Raw genomic sequence first — 18,094 nt, 5'->3', positions numbered from 1 at the left:
ATTTCTGAAATCAACAAATATTAATTTTCTCCTTAAATACATACTAATTTCAGTATTTTAAATGTTTATCAGTGTTTAAGTTTATATGTAACACACTAAAACTAACAAATACTTTAAAATGAATAACATAATGTAGTAATCTATATCAAATTATACTTTTAAATAATGCATAAAAACATCAGAATTTGATACAGCATATGCATAAACATAAAAGTTTAAAAAGAGTTATGTACAGATACTAACAAATACAAAATTTTAAAGTCTAGCATCAAAAATTATAAAAACAAAACATAATTACCTCATCAGGGCACAATTCAAAAGCCTTAGCTAAGGTAATTCTTGCAGTGTGGGATCTTTCTAAGAAGTATCCATTAGTTGTTTCATTAGATTGAGCTGGTGGAGACCAGTTATTATAGCCATATTGAGCATTAGAAGGATAAGGTCTCTGTAAAATAAACCGATCTATAAAGACCCAAAGAATGTTACCCCAATAACATTCTTGTTTGGTCCACAAAAGCATAAGAACAGAAATATGGAAACAGCACCCATTTTAGTTGATTTGTTATGATCCTAAAAAAAAGTCTACCAATGAATAAATAGAAGGGGGGGGGGGAAAAGACTGCTACCCTCAAAATATAACATCCATTATTTTCACGATTTCTACAAGATTATGGAGGAAGGGGGGGGGGAATCTTCATTGCAAATGTAAAAAATTTCTCATTATGTTAAAAACTTGAAGCTAATGCCTAAAGAATTATCGCTGAATTCTTAAGTTCACCACTTCATAAACGCATTTTGTACTAAAATTCAATGATGAATATGGTATACAATCTGGTATCTCAATCTTCAATGGTCCACAACTGACCAAAACAAAGGCATTTCATTTACAATAATCCTATTTATTTACATATGCATGATGATGAAAAAATAAATGGATTTAGTTAGCCTAGATTCTTAAGATACTACATTAAAGCAATGGAAATATTTAAATTTTGAACATACAAATACTGTAAACAAACTAAAGCTTTCTGAAAATTATGTGCTCAATATAAAGCATTTTCTCTAACCTGTATGCAATTACCAATTACAATTTTAAGCATTTTTTTTAGTCGAATACATCAATTACATTATTTTGATAGCCACTCAGTAATTAAATCGAATTAACTATTGAAACATGAAATTTAAGCGTTCCATACAATGTTTAAGTATGAAATGTAATTAATTTATGGCACTACGAATATCTTTTACTCTTTAAGTACTGTAATCTTAACGATAATTGACAATTTGCTTCAAGAAAAGAAATTCATTCATTTTTTTTTTCTTTTTTTACACACTGTGCCATATATAATTTTATGCAACAAATCTCTTATAAAACTCAAAAGCAAGAAAAAAAATATATATAATTTTGAGAAAGTAATTACATTTTTAATAACTTTCAAGATTGAATTTTTAGCTGTGCCATTAATGATAAATAAAAATAGAGCACAGTTGCAATTTTAAGTTAATTTCATTTGAAATAATTGAAGATAAAACCCAACATATATCAAATTGGTTATAACAAAAGATTTGCTCATCACATTAATTCTCATCAATAAATATCAATCTTTTCATTATTTATTATAATATTTTATTATTTATATTGTTGTATATTTATACTTTATTATAATGTAAAGGATTCTTTTATTCATATAAACAAATTATTTAAGTTTAAAATGACTTTTTTTTCTTTTTACAAACAACATTTAAGATGCATTGATTTTAATCGGAAAAATACTCTCAACAATGAATTCTCATTTATGCGGCAAAAAAAAAAAAAAAAAAAAAGTCTAAGTTTGAGAACTTTTGTATTACAAATTATAGGAACGACTGAAATTCAATGGCTTGATAGTGATTTTGTCTCTAGAACCAGGCTTAACCAATCTTGTGCTTATTTTCCAAACATGCCTTGTTATTTAGAATAACTGTAAAAGAATTTCCTCCACTCAGTGCTAGAAAAAAAATAATCAACAGCATTTAAAAATTGAAGGAATCTTAATAGCCATCCTCCTAGGATTAATTTTCCACATGTAGAGAGGTTAGGAAGAGAAAGTAACTCTACATGATTCAGAATACCCATCAAGAAAGCAATGAACTGCTTATTAATATGACATCCCATGCACATACAGGTAATGACCTCAAGAGACAGCAATTTAGTATAAGCACAATTTTTTCTTTCTTCAAATGCATTTCTAAAAAGCATTCAATTTTTACATTGCTATTTGGATGTCAGCATTCATTGCAAATATTCAACAACAAAATTCTTTTATTGTGCAAACAGCCAGAATTGGCATTGGATAATTATGCAGGTAATGCGATTTATTTCCCTACCAAAAAATAATTGCTTCTTAAAATCGATAAGTCTATGTATCTGAAGCGCATTAAAAAATGCAGAAATCAATTCACTTCTCAATGATAATGACAGTAAACAACTGCCATACTACATAGACAGCTTTACTGTTAGATAATGAGCAACAAAATTATACAAACCTGCATAATGAGATAGCATCATTCAGAATTACAAGAACTCACAATTGTTTTGGATAACAAACATGGAATAAAAAAGGTGAATTTCATAAAATAATGGACATTGCCAAACATAAATATTGAGAAGTAAAATAGGCATGAACAATTGAGCAATAAAATAAATTTATACAAAAAAAGTGCTTGTGATAATAAAAATATTGGAAAACTATTACATAAAAAGAATATTAATTTCAAGAATGACGAAATTTGATTCCGAAAATGTTGAAATATGTGGAAGTGTATCAAATATGGGATAACCATTATAAACACTACTTGGTAATAATATTAAATACCCATCTTTAATTTATGTTTAATCACAACTTTTCAATAACAGGGTTCTTGAAATTATGTCAAAAAAGTATGTTATTCTATATAGCATTTAGAAAGCCTACAGAATACCTGAATTTGAAATATCACTTGAAACAAATAACTTAATCCCAATTCCAGAAACAATCAGTTAAAACAGAATGATTTTGTAAAAATATTTATATTAAATGTAGCACAATGATATCATATGCTTCTTTCACTAGAATAGATTGCTCACCCTTTTTTTATAATCAATGCAACACATACAAACAAAAATGGATACAGCAATAAAATACACAGATTAAAAAACATCAAGCTAACTTTCCACAAATTCAATGTTGATTTATAATATATACATATTATATTAATAAATTAGAAATGGAAAGTTAGCATAATTACTTCAGAAAATGAAATGGTTAACAAACAAGAAAAGTCTTTTTCACATATAAAATGAAATATTCAAACTAGATTTAAAAAACAATATATTGGGAATTACATAGGTTACATATAGGAAGGAGGAAAATATTAAATCCATATTTTGGAAGGAAGGTAAACATATATTTTAACAAATATAACAATATCAATGTTAACAATGCTTTTTAAGTTTCACAAGTACACGTAAAGCAAAGCTTTTCATTTTACATAGCAAACAAAAACATTACAAGCAAAAGCATTCAAATGATTATAATGTGTATATTAAAAATGAATATTTTTCTATAAAAAAGCAAATAAAAGTTATTTGGTAACAATAGCATCAGCAGACAATTCTAATGCTTTCAACAAATAGGAATGTTACTATTCTACAGGTACACAGCACGAGAAGGCAAGCATTTGTTTCCATAAAAATTCAAATATTTAAAATAATAACCCTACAACACACGATTTAATATAAGAAAATAATTTGTTGGATATCATTTTATAAATAAATTTAATATAGATTTTTTATAATCCACATTACAGTGAATAATTCATAATCCATATTACTGAATGTTCCAAATATAAAAATAATTCTACATAATTTATTAAAATAAAATCTTGCTCTTAGGTCACTATCGATAATTATGCTTTGTTTATTCAAGAATGATAATAAAATAAAATAAATAAAATAGTTATTAGATAAATAATAATAATAATAAAATTCTGCATTAGATGGTATGCTTAAGAAAAATCATTTTGTATTTAAATGTTATTTTAAAAGAAGGAAATTGGAATATGACTACAGAAAGATATAATGACTGAATAAAAAAAATCCAGTGGGTATTTCTCTATTTTTCAAAATATACAAGATACAATTAAAACTCGAACTTTAAGCCTTCTGTAGCTGTAACTAAAATGCAAATTGATTTGAATCATCAATCATCATTTATTCACTTTCAAATATAAAATATAAAGTTCAATGCTCTCCCCCTTAGTGTAAAATATCCGTGTAATGAAAGCATACAACAGCTGATCACAAAGTCACATAAGCAACACAACATTTTTTAAAAGTCAGTCAAAGTTTTTTGGAAACTTGAGGTAAACAGGATCTCCCAATTCAAGACACTACAAAGAAAACCTTTTACTCCATCTTCCCTACTAGAAATTTAAAAAAGCTCCCAATGCAATAAAATCTATAATGAAAGAACCCTTTTCCACTTCAGAATAAAAAGAGAAAACTGCAGAAGCAAAAAGCCACATTTTGCAACAGCTGCTCAGGTTTCTTCTGTGCAGCAAAATAATTGCAAGCACAAATCTAAATGCATTAAACACAGTGGAGAACACCAATTAAAGTGGTGAAATTCATCAAAAATAAGGAATCATTATGTGTTAACTGCAATGTAATAGGGCACACCACTGCATGGAAAGGTAGCAAGAAATATTCTAAGCTCTAATACAGAGGAGGACGTCCCATGTAGTAGAAACTGCTCCGAAAGAAATCCCCGCTGCCCCTTGTACTCTACACCTCCTATGAAAAAAACTGCCAGAATAAGAAGACTTTATTTCCATAAGAGAAACTTCCGAAGTCCTCAAAGAAATCAGAAACTTTCTAAAAGAGTTTCTAAGTTTGATAGAAGTAATCAAATTAGCCAAGTAAACTAAAAACAAAGAAAAGAAATTTATAATTCTGAAAGCCTTACTTAAAGCCAATACTTTAAAAGATCAACTTTAATTTTGACCCTAAGCTCAACATTTCAATCGAATTTCCATTAATAATAGAAAATCTTTCATCAGCACCCAAAAATGTGTAAAACTCAAAAAACTTTTGAAATGCAACTACATCAATGGCTGAGACATCTCATCTCTCCATCCTCCATGAGAAGTGAACTGGGTCACCCAACCTGCCATTGGATACATATGATGTGCCTAATTGTCATGAAACTGCATATGTATTATACTACAATCATGATCATTCATCCGAATTGCTGCATAACAGCCATTGCTTCTGTACTAATTGGCTTTTAATATACTGAATGCATGCGAGTCCAGCATAATCCCATTCAATACATAATCAATTTTTTTTTAAATTCAAGATACCATGCCTCTCACATCTTGTAAAAATATTGGTCCCTGACACAATTTCCTTTTAACTTTGAAATTCCTGAAGAACTGCTGCAGCATTTCTCTGGTCTTTTTTTTTTAAATAGTTTTATGACTAACAAAAGTTCTAGAAAATTAATAGTCATAACTGAAAGAATGATATTCATTCAATTTCCTTCTATTCATATCCAGAATTCACCCAATCTATATACTTAAGCAAATCAAATAGTTTTCTTCTTTATTTGCAAGGCCACAAACATCCTTTTTTTATATTGTCATTATGTTTAGCATTCAAAACTAACAATTTTTAATGCCATAATGTTTGCAAATGTTAAAAGGACAACAGTTATTTATTGCAAGTTCTTTCAAGCATTTAGCATGTAATGCAAACCCTAAAAATACCCCCCCCCCTTTCAAAATCTTTCAACATGTCCTTTGAATTGTCTATTGACATATTCACAAATCCATTTAGAGTTACAGCTACAGTACTTAATATAAGTTTAATTAAACCCAATTTGTATTTTGTTTGAAATAACAGATACATCAAAACAAATATTTAAATTAATTTTAACATGAAATTGGACATGCTAAGACATTTAGGTTGTTAATTTATTATAAAAATAGTGAGTAACTTTTAATACAGTACAGTTTTTCTAAGGATTTATGCTTATACACCTTAAGCAAATGATCAACATGCAGAACAAAACTATAAATAGTATAATGAGAGAGAGATCAGCAGAGAAACATTTAACTAACGAGTTTGTGAAACATAACTGGCAAAGAACGAAAATGGATAATAAAATAAAATCATTTCTCAGAATAAATTTGTGAATTGAAACTATAATTTTAAATTAAATGCATAACAAAATTTTAAAATATTCTTTCAGATTTATTTATAATATTATTTAAGTAAATCTAATTGTTATATTTTTAATTACATCTCTTCAAACAAAATCAATGAATTATCATTAATTATGATATTAACAATTTAGAATCTAGTAGTTACATTGCTCCGATATTCTATTTAAGTAAATTTGAATTTGAAATCTCAGTTTTATTTTCCTGCTCATATCAAAATTTTTATTGTAATGGAAAAAAATTAAAATTTTAAAATATCAAGATTTCACATAAATATATGCACACAAAAAGTACAAGTTTAATTAAATATATAAAAATAATAACAAATTTCATATATCTTTATGAAAAAATTAATATAAAGACTTTCTTGAACACATATGAATTTTATATAGTTTAAAAAGAATAAAAAAATGTACATTTTTTTACAAATAGTTACATTTTATTTTAAAAATAGACAATTTTTCTATCATACAATTTTTATAACACATTGTCTGGTGGTGGAAAATCAGACATTGATTTAATAAAAGTTCATTTTCCAAAACTGAAAAGACTATTACAAACTGGAAAAAAGAAAAAAAAAAAAAAAAAAAAAAATATCAAACAGTGCTTTTAATATTTTTTTTTGCCACTAAATTTATTCATTTGTTGCAAACTTTCCACAAACAGACAATAAGCTCCATTGGTAATTTTTTAACTACCTATGTAAGATAACAATACTTCAGTGATTTTACATCTTAAAAAAATATATATTATAATCATTTTATTAAGCAAATTAGCTCTTTCTGGAAATACAAATATAAAAACCAAAATGTTCGAAATTTCATTAGGTATTGAAATACCCCCCCCCCCGACAATAAAATTGCAGTTATTTTACCCATAAACTTTTGTTTATATTTGCTATCTGCATATTTTAAAAATTACTTAGTACCTGAAATTTTTTGAATCAATTTGTATAACATTTTAAAATGAGATTCATTTTCTAAATTATATATATTTAGGTAAATAAATATTAATTTCAAGATGTGGAACACCTTGCAATTTTTGTATTTTTTAAATCTAAAGTATTTTTTATTCTAGATTGTTTTTTTAATAATATGATAAAAAATTGGATTGAAAATTTTAGAGGTAAACACAAGAATGGAAGAAATGGAAGTTTCTATGATATTAGAAAGACTATTTCTTTTATATTCTGATAATGATATGAAAAAAAAAAATTCTATATTAATAATGAAACTGATGGAAAGAAATTATAATGGTACATATATCAGTATTAAATGAAAGTAAATGCATAGATTTATTGTCTTATATCCTGCTTTAAAGCTACATTTTCAACACTATAAGAAGCCACCACTTAAAATCCTGGTTAGACTTTACTGTATTTACAAAACAGAAATGAGTATTCTTTGACTGTCTTAAATATTGTGTTTAAATTATGCTAGTTCTGTGTGGGGAGGAAAAAGGTGTTCAGAAACACACATTTTTCTTTCAAAAACTACTGCTACTGAAGAAGCAAGGCATACAGCATTAAAACAAGCCAATGCAACAGCAGGGAACTGCACAGTTAGGGAAGGATGTCTTTTAATCTGATCATCTGTTAATAAAACGGCACAAACCAAAATTGTACTCACTCTCTCCAATTCATCATTTAACCATTCAACAGCATTTGTCCATTTCCTTTTTAAATCTCCATTACTTTGTAACATTTGAGCTGCTGCGGGACAAGTTGCAAATAATGCTACCAAGACCTTTATGCATTGATAAGACCGTTTTTGATGATGATTTTTACTACGAGCTATGGTATCGAACAGACCTTCTCTATCGTCAGGAATACCTACAATACACAGAAACAATTTTTTTTAAATATATTGTATACCATTTTATATATAAATATTTAAATCAATTTTTATAAATATTTCAAAATTAATATCTGAGTAAAACTAGATAAAAAGAATATGTGTATGCAAATGCCAAATTCGTAGAAATTTCCTAAAGAGCTCTCCATTATTTTCTAAAATAATTTTTAAAAAGTTCCAACATACCTTTTCCGACAAATTTAGTTTCATGCTGTTTTCTATAAAATTTACTTAAGGATGAGAAATTCAAATCATTCATAGTAATTCACATATAATTTTCATCTAATTAATTTAAAAAGAAAAGCTGGAATTTTAACAAGGTAAATTTTAGATATCAATGTTGAGAAAAAATCTCTGGCTCACATACCTTTCTCATAATCTAACAATGATTCCAAATTTGTTAATCTATACCAAAATATGTATAATTAAACATAGTCAAAATATCAGCAACTTTATGCTACTAAAGCAAATACAAAGAAACGATTGCAGACATGCATGACTGTAAGTATTTAATAATATAAGAATAGATATGATCATTAATGCAACATTTTATTGGTTACAATCTATGTAAGGTCTTTTTCTTTATAAATAAATGTCCTTAAACATAAAATACCATTTTTTGATTTGATGAAAATATTTACCTTTCAAAGCATTATGGATGCGATGATTTTGCCAGGAATCTTCAAGTAACATCATGTGTAACAGAAAGTCCAGATAAGGTCTAAGCTCATAAGTATAAGAAAAAGATATTTGCCATAGCAGTTCGTTTAGTACCATTGATGAAAAATGTGGATTTTCCCAGGAACAGAACTAAAAAAAGTAAAAATAAAATAAAATATACTTTTCTAACCTATATGATTTTTAAACTAATAATACAGTGTTTTAAGATTTCAGGTAATTAAAAAATACTGCTCATTTCAAGCATATTATATATATATATATATATATATATATATATATATATATATATATATATATATATATATATATATATATATATATATATATATATATACACGCATTGAAGTTTCTTTTTCTTCTCCGAGACTTAAAATGGTTATTTTTGCAACACTTTTATAGAAACTGTTTTTTTTATTAAACTTTGAATTAGAAATAAACATGTTTGGTGCAGTATAATTTTCACATTGGTTCTTGTGCCATAAAACCTCAAACCAATCAATCTCTGAGACTCAATTCTCAAATTTTTAAAGGAGTTCATATTTAAGAAATTAAATTATTCCTAAGAGTTTCAATTATTATTTAATTATAAAAATATTTATTCAATTTATATATACTCCTATTTATTAAATATATAAAATTAAAGCGGAAAAAATTAACAGAAAGCAAAGCTACAAATTGAGTCATGAATCATTTATTTATTATAAAATTTTGCATTTAAAACATGCATAAATTAAACTTTAGAAGCATTCTATTTAAGTTTTAGTAAATAAAATATATAAAACAAACAATACAGATACAATTTATTAATCTTAATAATTCATAAATTCATCAGTCTTTTCCTTACTTCATTTTGAAATTACCATTAATATTAGAATATTGCCATTATTATAACAAACATAACAAGATTATTATAATAAATGTAAATCAACCATTCAAACAGAAGTCTGCCCATTATTTTAGCAAATTTTAATGCATAAAATATAAAATAAGACCATTATGTTCTTGTACAACATAAAAAAATCATTAGAAATATCACCATACTTTTAGAAGTCTCAATGTGTCTTCAGAAGTATTTGCATCTTCCACAATTTTTTTTAAATAGCTGCATGAAATAAAAAATTCAAAATGAGTATTGTTGATGAAAAAACAATAGTTTAATAAAAATGCACTATGTATGAAATGGGAAAACCTAAACCAAACGAGATAGCAAATAAACTAGAATGCCATATTGTGAAAGGCAGATTGTTAAGATTTTGTAGACTGAAATGACTACAAACAAACAAACAAAAAAAAAAAGCAATTAACATGAATTTCCTTACCCACTCACAATCATATTAAAATAATTTTATAATATATATCTGTTACTAAATAATAAACAATGCATATTTGTTTATTCCTAATCTACAGGTCCAGATGATTTGAAAGAGCTACCAAATTTGGTAAAGAAAATATAGAAAATGCAAGTATTTTTTAAAAAAAAATTCTAATTAAATTAAATTTTGGCACTACTCCATGATAACTTGCAAAAATTATTATTTCATTAAAAAAATATTTCCCACAATTATCATCAATACATCTCATTATTAAAGAAATTCAAATAATTTTCATTGTTTCATTAATAATTACTTCTTTGATTGTTAAAGATTAAAAAAAATTCTGTTTATTATTAGCCCAATTTACATATGAAATTATTAGAAAGTGAAGTTTTAATACTATGATAACATGCAATTAAAAATGGATTATAGAACAATTAAGTTTTTAAAATCACATAAGGATAATCAAACATGATTTTATTGCTTATTGCAATCAATTCATGACCATCAAATCATGCATAAAGATTTAATTAAAATAAATAACTAGTATTCCTGGTGAACTAGCTGGTTTTCAAAGGCGGCTAGCAGGTTCTAGCTTGCTTCTCTACATGCAAAGGGGAAAAAGATGTCGAATACATCAAGATTTTAAGAATTAATAAACCATTTCCAAACTTTCAGTTTTATTATCATAATTAAAAATTTCAATGAATAATATATTGAAAAATAAACAAGACAGATTATTAGAAACTTACCATGTATTATTATATAATATGTCAGCAACTTCAGGTTGAATAGGCATTATATATTCTTGACAAATATTGTCTCCAACAAATGGATTTGGTAAAGGTGCACCACCCTAAAGTAAACAGAAATAATTTGCAATTCAAAAACTAGATTAAAAAAATATGCATGAACTCCTTTGTAATTGGAATAGTGGCAGCATTCAATTTGATCAGATGTCCAACTTAATTAAATTTTTTAAAATTTTATTTATAATTTTGATATTTCCAACCTTTTTCTAAAAACTCATGGATACTACATAAACTTAGTTTTATACATGTTATATAATTATTTCTGCCAATATTAAACAATGCAACTTAGAATTGTAATAATAGGTCATTTTGACTGTTTCAAAAAAACTTTTCACAATAAATTTATGACTTTTTAAAAATCTATTTTCATATGTTGATAATAAAACAGGTACAACTATCATGATAAGGAGAGGAGGAGGAGGAGTAAAACACCTGGAATTTGGAATTTTTGCATCCATCTAACTGCATATTTTCATTCTGTTGCATTCCGGAATGCTGGTTTTCACTGGATACAGACATATCTAACTTCAAATCATTTAGAATAATTTTAGCATTCTGAATGCATATTTTTGTTGCCATGTCACACACATAAGTGCTGGTAAAGGAAAGAATGTTAAAATCTTTTGAGTATTTGCAATGATAATTCTGGTTCAAAAAGTGAACCTAATGAAGAATTTCATACTGAAAAAATATCCGATATATCCAATGAAGACTGGATCTCTTAATACTGTAACAAGTGAAACTAAATCATCTGATGCAGAATCTACACATGAAACAACAAATGAAAATAAAATTTCGATAAAAAATAATAAATTGCCAACTGTTAATAGTTTCCAAAAGAGAATTCAGTGGTGATATTCAAATAGAAAGTAATTAAATGAGACAAATTTGTGATAACTTTAAAATGAAGAAAATATATTCAAAGAGGAGCAAATGAAAGAGATGTAGAAACCAATGGTTTTGTTTGCAAATCAGAAAATATTTCGCCGAGTTTTACAATCAGATGTGCATAACAATATTTTTTTCTTATATTCAAAATCAGTAACAATACTTTGGTGATCATTGTGAAACAAGAATTGTTGCTATTTTATAGTCCAACATCATTCACTGTATTATTTACATTTCATTTTACATTAGCTTCTTTTTATACACATTTTACATAGTTTAATAATTAAAAAGAGAACCTTTGCATCATAAATTTTAACAATTATGAAGACTAATAGATTGCAACAGTGTTTTTATCTCATTACAAAATGTATATATGAAACTAAAATAATTCTTTTAAAATTCTAATGTTATAATTACAAATTTAAAAAGGAGATAATATAAACATAAAAAATACTTACATGTGATGACTGACATTTACTGCTAACATCACATGATCGTATTAATAGACTGACAACTTGGTAAAGTTTCCCTAATTCAGCATATTGGTATTTTATTGGGGGACCAGGACCCTCGTCTAAAGCAACTTTCATAAAAGTAGCAGGAACATTCAATTGCAAAAGCATTGTCCTCTGTAAAATATATACAAAAATACAAATAACTAATATTTAGATAAACAATTTATAGCAATACTGTTGGAAAAAATAGAAACACATAAGAAATTTCACAATAAAAACTAATTTTAAACTAGGTGTATGCTGGCTCTATTTTCTAAGGAGCCAAACAAGTTTATATTATTCCTCAAAGATAAGCAGATAATTCACACTGATACATCAATATATATTATATTAATTCTCAGAAACTGATTGCAATACATGTAATGCTCACACAAAACTAAAATAAGCATTAAAAAATAAAATTAGGAAGAAAAAAAAAATGTAAAAAGATTGAAAATCACCAATTTTCAATATCAATCATACAAGAGGTAGGGGAGAAATATTCTTCATCAGTAAATAAAAAGTCTTATGAAAAATTTCTGATAAATGAAAAATCTATTATTTGATGCACATTTTACATAATTTTATAATGCAAAAATTTATCATTTAATAAAAAAATCTTTATCATTCATGTGCAACACACAAAAGTGTTTTAAAACAAATATATAAATATACAATTTAAAAATTTATAAGGAATGGGGGATTACGTTTTCACTCTCTATTTGTATAATACAAATTTTATTTAGCATATTAACACCTCAATACTTTTGATGTAATATGGTTTATATGTTTTTCAAAAATGTTTAATTTATTTAATGAATCAGTTAAATTATTATGTACTGTCAAATCATCTCTCAAGACTGTAAAGTATTTCCAGTTATAAAGAGCACATTTGAAAGAGAAAAAATTTATAGTTTACATGCTTTTCATTATCTGAAAGTAAGTGAAGGATTTCTAAAAGTTAACCATGTTCATATAAACATATCTGACATGCACATCAAATTTTAGTTTTAAATCTTTATTAAGTTAATATAATAAGTAATTTAAAATTGATGCAGCTATTCTCCCAAAAACAAAATTTGAGAACAATATCAAAAGTTTGCAAATTTGTTTTTTAAGAAATAAAGTAGATAGGTATCAAAAGTTGAACAAGTTCAAAGACATTCATTTCTGTAAAAAGGATTAAACTAAAAAGTTATTCAAAAGTGTACATTTAGAAAAACTATAAGATGCAGATTTCAGATAGTTAATTGTTTTTGAAAAACTAAAAATAATACCACAATATATTTTTTAAATTTATAGTTAACAAGGTGTATGTACAATGATATGACAATGAGTGTAATGCATATACAGTACACATCCGAGAATTTGGCCAAATGTGGCAGAAGGGCAGGGCAGTTAACAAAAAAGCCAGATAGACTAGAGTTCTATGAACTTACTTATTTGCCTCCAAGACCAGAAGATAAAGTTTTTATACCAAAAATTCACTATTATAATATGTATTTTTTCATTTCTTATTCAGTACTAAGCCCTCCATTTATCTCAAGTTATGTAGAATGTGAACATGGCCTCAGCCCGGTGGAACATAGAAAGTATCACCATAACATGTCAAATTAAAATAGAAGGCTGTGTACTGGTAGTTTATATACTGCCCTGCACATTTTAAGAACTTTTAAGATAAAAAGTAAGTTAAAGGATATAAACTGTTTACATTTTAACAAATTCTCTAATGCCTAACTAATATAGGAAACAAACAAATTATCAACTTAGATCGTAGGCCTAAATTCTTAAGAAAATGGACTGAAACTGATTTTATTTTTCACTGATAAATGATACACAGATATGAAAAGGTAACCCTAAGATAAGAGTAAATATTTAAAGTTTTTAGTTTTTGAAAAACTAAGACCCGATATTTGCAAATCGGATGCTCGGAAGCGTATTGTACAAGGATGATGAGGATATACACAATACTTTACCTCAGCAACACCAAGAGAAGCAAACATGGCAAAGAGACTAAAATATTGAGTAAGATGCCTTCCATGCTCAGATACTTCTTTTCTCAGTAAGCTTAAAACAGCTACAATTAAATGATGAGCTAGCGTAGAATTGGAATCGCTGGTAAAAGCTGCAAAGACAATAAAAACATCAATAGTTTATCGCATACTACTGTTAGAAATTATCGAATGAACAATTTAAAATAAAATGATCCATAAAAAGCCATGCAAATATATTGATTAAAAATAATTTTTATTTTTCATTATATAAACTTATGACATTCAATAAGTCAGATAAAAAAAAAAGATGCATAATTAATCATTCAGCAAAATATACATATAAGACGTTTCATTCAATGCTTTACAGATTTTTGATTGATGTTCATTACTACAATTTACAATGTTAGCTATAATTTGAATTCAATAAACATTAAAAATTAAATCAAATACATGAAACAGTAAGAAGAATCTTAACTTTTGCTCTGTATAAAGATGAAAAACTTATAAAAAAGAAAAAAAAAAAAAAAATCATAAATCTGAACTCATAACATCATTCTGCTGAATTTTGTAACAAAATTATACTGCAATCTTTTCTATTATGATGTTTGATTTGATTTTGAATTTTAAATAACCATACTTAAATAGAATATTTATTTTCTTAAAAAACAACGATAAATGGACTTTAAAGAAATGATTAAATTGTGTATAGTAAAAACTTCATTAGATAAAAATATCATGAATACCAAAAAAAAAGATGAAATAAAAAGACTAAATACAGGAATAGAGCTTTTCCTCAATATGGGAAAAGAAAAATTTAATTAAAAAACAATATTCCGTTTTGTTCAAAAGATCCCATTCATGAATTTTTGAAATAATCTAGCAAATTTACAATTATCACGTATTTTAAAATGCATCTTTTAAAGACATTTTGACAGATAGACAAAGACAATTACAAACAATTTAAAACTAAATTATTTGTATGATTAACAATCAAATAACAAAACAACACAATTGAAAATTTTTTTTTTTTTATCAATGATTCATTGAAATAACTTTTTATTTTGAAACTAAGTGAGCATTATAAGTCTTATAATTTTACAGCAATATCGTATAACAAAAACTATATTGATCAAATTAAAGATTATGCCAATTTTAAGGAAAATTTTTCTAACTTAAGAGTAGAATGGGGGGGGGGATTATTCTTTCTTCTGATAATAATGGGGTAGGGTGCTTTTTTAAAATCTAAACAAACAGTACTAAATGGTTTAAATTTAAAAGATCCATGCTATAGAGAAGTTCTTTCTAGTAAATTCGGCTAGGGCATAACTTATTTACTCATTATGAGAATTTAAGAAAATAAATAGAAAAACATACGCAAATTTTCTAAAACTAAAACTTTTTATTTTGAAACTAAGTGAGCATTATAAGTCTTATAATTTTACAGCAATATTGTATAACAAAAACTATATTGATCAAATTAAAGATTATGCCAATTTTAAGGAAAATTTTTCTAACTTAAGAGTAAATGGGGGGGGGGGGATTATTCTTTCTTCTGATAATAATGGGGTACGGTGCTTTTTTAAAATCTAAACAAACAGTACTAAATGGTTTAAATTTAAAAGATCCATGCTATAGAGAAGTTCTTTCTAGTAAATTTGGCTAGGGCATAACTTATTTACTCATTATGAGAATTTAAGAAAATAAATAGAAAAACATACGCAAATTTTCTAAAACTGGAGGAGTATATGGACCATCTTGCAAAGCAAAATGTGCAATGAAGACAAGGATGCGCATGAAGGCACTACGAACCTAAAATATAAAGGAAATTAAGAAGTTGAAATCAATATTAAGAATTAAAAATTTTTTTAAACAAATTTAAAAAAATAAAAATCTTACCTCTGAACCAGGACATTCAAGCAGATATTCACAGAAAACATGTGGATTGGAAAATAGAACATTATTTGCAAACCATCGTCGCACATTACAGCTGTTACGAAGGTGGATGCACAAGGCATCATACCAGTCATTTGCAGGCCCTCTATACAAGTAATTATAGAAAGTGAACAAACGTAATGATATTAATAATGTAACATAATAATAAAAAGTCAAAATTCTCTATTTTTCCGCCAGATAATCAGTCAGTTTAATCTGTTGTTGCTAAAAAAAAAAAGTGACATTTAAGATATTTGCAAGCTATTTTTAAGAATTGGCAAACTTTTTGATGGGACCATGCCAACAGAAAAGTATTCAAATTTCATGATCATATATGATGCAGCAATTACAATCAAAATAATGTGTAATGCAATATCCCAGAAATACATATTTTCCTGATTCATAAAAATTTCTGGAGGCAGCATTTTTATATTTTCTATCAATGTACATGAAAAAAACTGCACATTTTTATTATTATAATATTAAGAGAATTATGGTATAAAGAAACTAAATCATATAAAGTCCAATACAAATATGAAAGAACAAATATTATAACATTACAAATGTTTCCAAGGAGGAAAAATCTTTTTATATTGTTATCCCCCTTTATACGGATGTTCATATCTCCATGAGATGACATCAGTGGTCTACCAATTGTTTATTGGTAGATCACTTCTCCATTTTAAAAGAATTTGCAAAATAAAAGTTCGTGACACAATCAAAAACTACAATGACTTTGCCAAGTTTCAAAACCGAACCCAACAATTCTGCTGCTTTGAAAAATAACTAACAAATCAGAATGCTCTATCTTTATTATGCAATTTTTATTTGTATTATAGCACTTTTCTTTTATTATACTTTCAGTGCAATTAAATGCAGTAAATCAGAGTTGGTTGATATAACTAAATTAATGAGCAAATTAGATGAATATATTAGCAACATACATCTAACGACGTTGACAAATTTTGATGAAATATTAAACTAAAAATTACTATAATTAGTACAAATTAACCCATGACAAAAGCTGAATAAACTGGTCCGGTTGCGAGTTTTGAGGGCTCTGTCTAAATTTTGGAATATCTTTAAAAAAGGGACGACGTAGCAGGTATAAATGATTCTTGATGACATACCAAGGAAAATGAATTTTCATGTGAAATAAAAATGAGAAAAGTTGATATACAGTACACTCCCAATTATCCGCGGAATTGGGTGGCGCGGCCGCTGCAGATAATCCGAAAAAAGCTAAAACCGGGTATAGCAAAAGAAAAAAAAGTCATTCCAACTTTGAAAAATCGTTTTATGTGCAATAAAACGCAAAACAAACAGCAGAAAATGTTAACTAACGCATAATATTTTAGTATATCACTCAAAACAAACCTAAAATGAATTTTGTTAATGAAAACAGAAAAGGGCTTTGTACTTACGAAAGGCGTCAAGGATACACAGAAAAATTAATACATATGTACTGTTTTAATACTGTAATGTATTATGTAATTACGAAAGCATAACTGTAAAACTACACCTTTTTGAAGAAATCAGTCATTTATGTTTGTTTCTTGCATTGGAAGCATTTTCTTTTTGCTTGGAAGCAAAACTTAGGGCGGCAGGCGCGGATAATTGGGAGTCTACTGTATTAGATATTTTATTCAATAATTATGACTGGAAAACTCTGTCAAGGATTTTCTAAACAGAGAATGGACAATGAAGACTTTTGAAATTTCTCCCGGAAATGACATTCGTTTACAGAAGAGACAAATAAATTAATATAAAATTCATGTGACCTAAAAACTAAAACTAATATTAGTGAATAAACTAAAAATTAGTGAAAGAGGAACAATATCTTTAGCTTGGAGATGGTCTGTTGATTTTGCCAATAATTTTGAA

The 18,094-nt window shown here is 26.5% G+C and overlaps 1 protein-coding gene across 9 annotated transcripts in view; it reads right to left on the bottom strand.

The window, feature by feature from the left end:
- The window catches only part of LOC129956910 (probable ubiquitin carboxyl-terminal hydrolase FAF-X), a 99,478-nt gene that overhangs the window by 18,009 nt on the left and 63,375 nt on the right, over positions 1–18,094 (bottom strand). For 7 of the 9 annotated variants that reach the window (XM_056068928.1, XM_056068935.1, XM_056068927.1 and 4 more), the window contains exons 44-51: positions 16,175–16,316; positions 15,997–16,087; positions 14,261–14,409; positions 12,249–12,419; positions 10,843–10,946; positions 9,819–9,879; positions 8,738–8,906; positions 7,872–8,074 (exon numbers count right to left, since the gene is read on the bottom strand). In XM_056068928.1, coding sequence (XP_055924903.1) covers positions 7,872–8,074; positions 8,738–8,906; positions 9,819–9,879; positions 10,843–10,946; positions 12,249–12,419; positions 14,261–14,409; positions 15,997–16,087; positions 16,175–16,316 — 1,090 coding nt within the window. Of the gene's footprint in view, positions 1–298; positions 446–7,871; positions 8,075–8,737; positions 8,907–9,818; positions 9,880–10,842; positions 10,947–12,248; positions 12,420–14,260; positions 14,410–15,996; positions 16,088–16,174; positions 16,317–18,094 lie in introns of all 9 variants that reach the window. The other 2 variants (XM_056068934.1, XM_056068936.1) reach the window with 1 other exon arrangement.

Source organism: Argiope bruennichi, chromosome 11 (assembly GCF_947563725.1).
Source record: "Argiope bruennichi chromosome 11, qqArgBrue1.1, whole genome shotgun sequence".
Lineage (NCBI taxonomy): Eukaryota > Metazoa > Arthropoda > Arachnida > Araneae > Araneidae > Argiope > Argiope bruennichi.
Note: the sequence above shows the minus strand (reverse complement) of the source record. Positions and strands in the feature narration are given on the sequence as shown.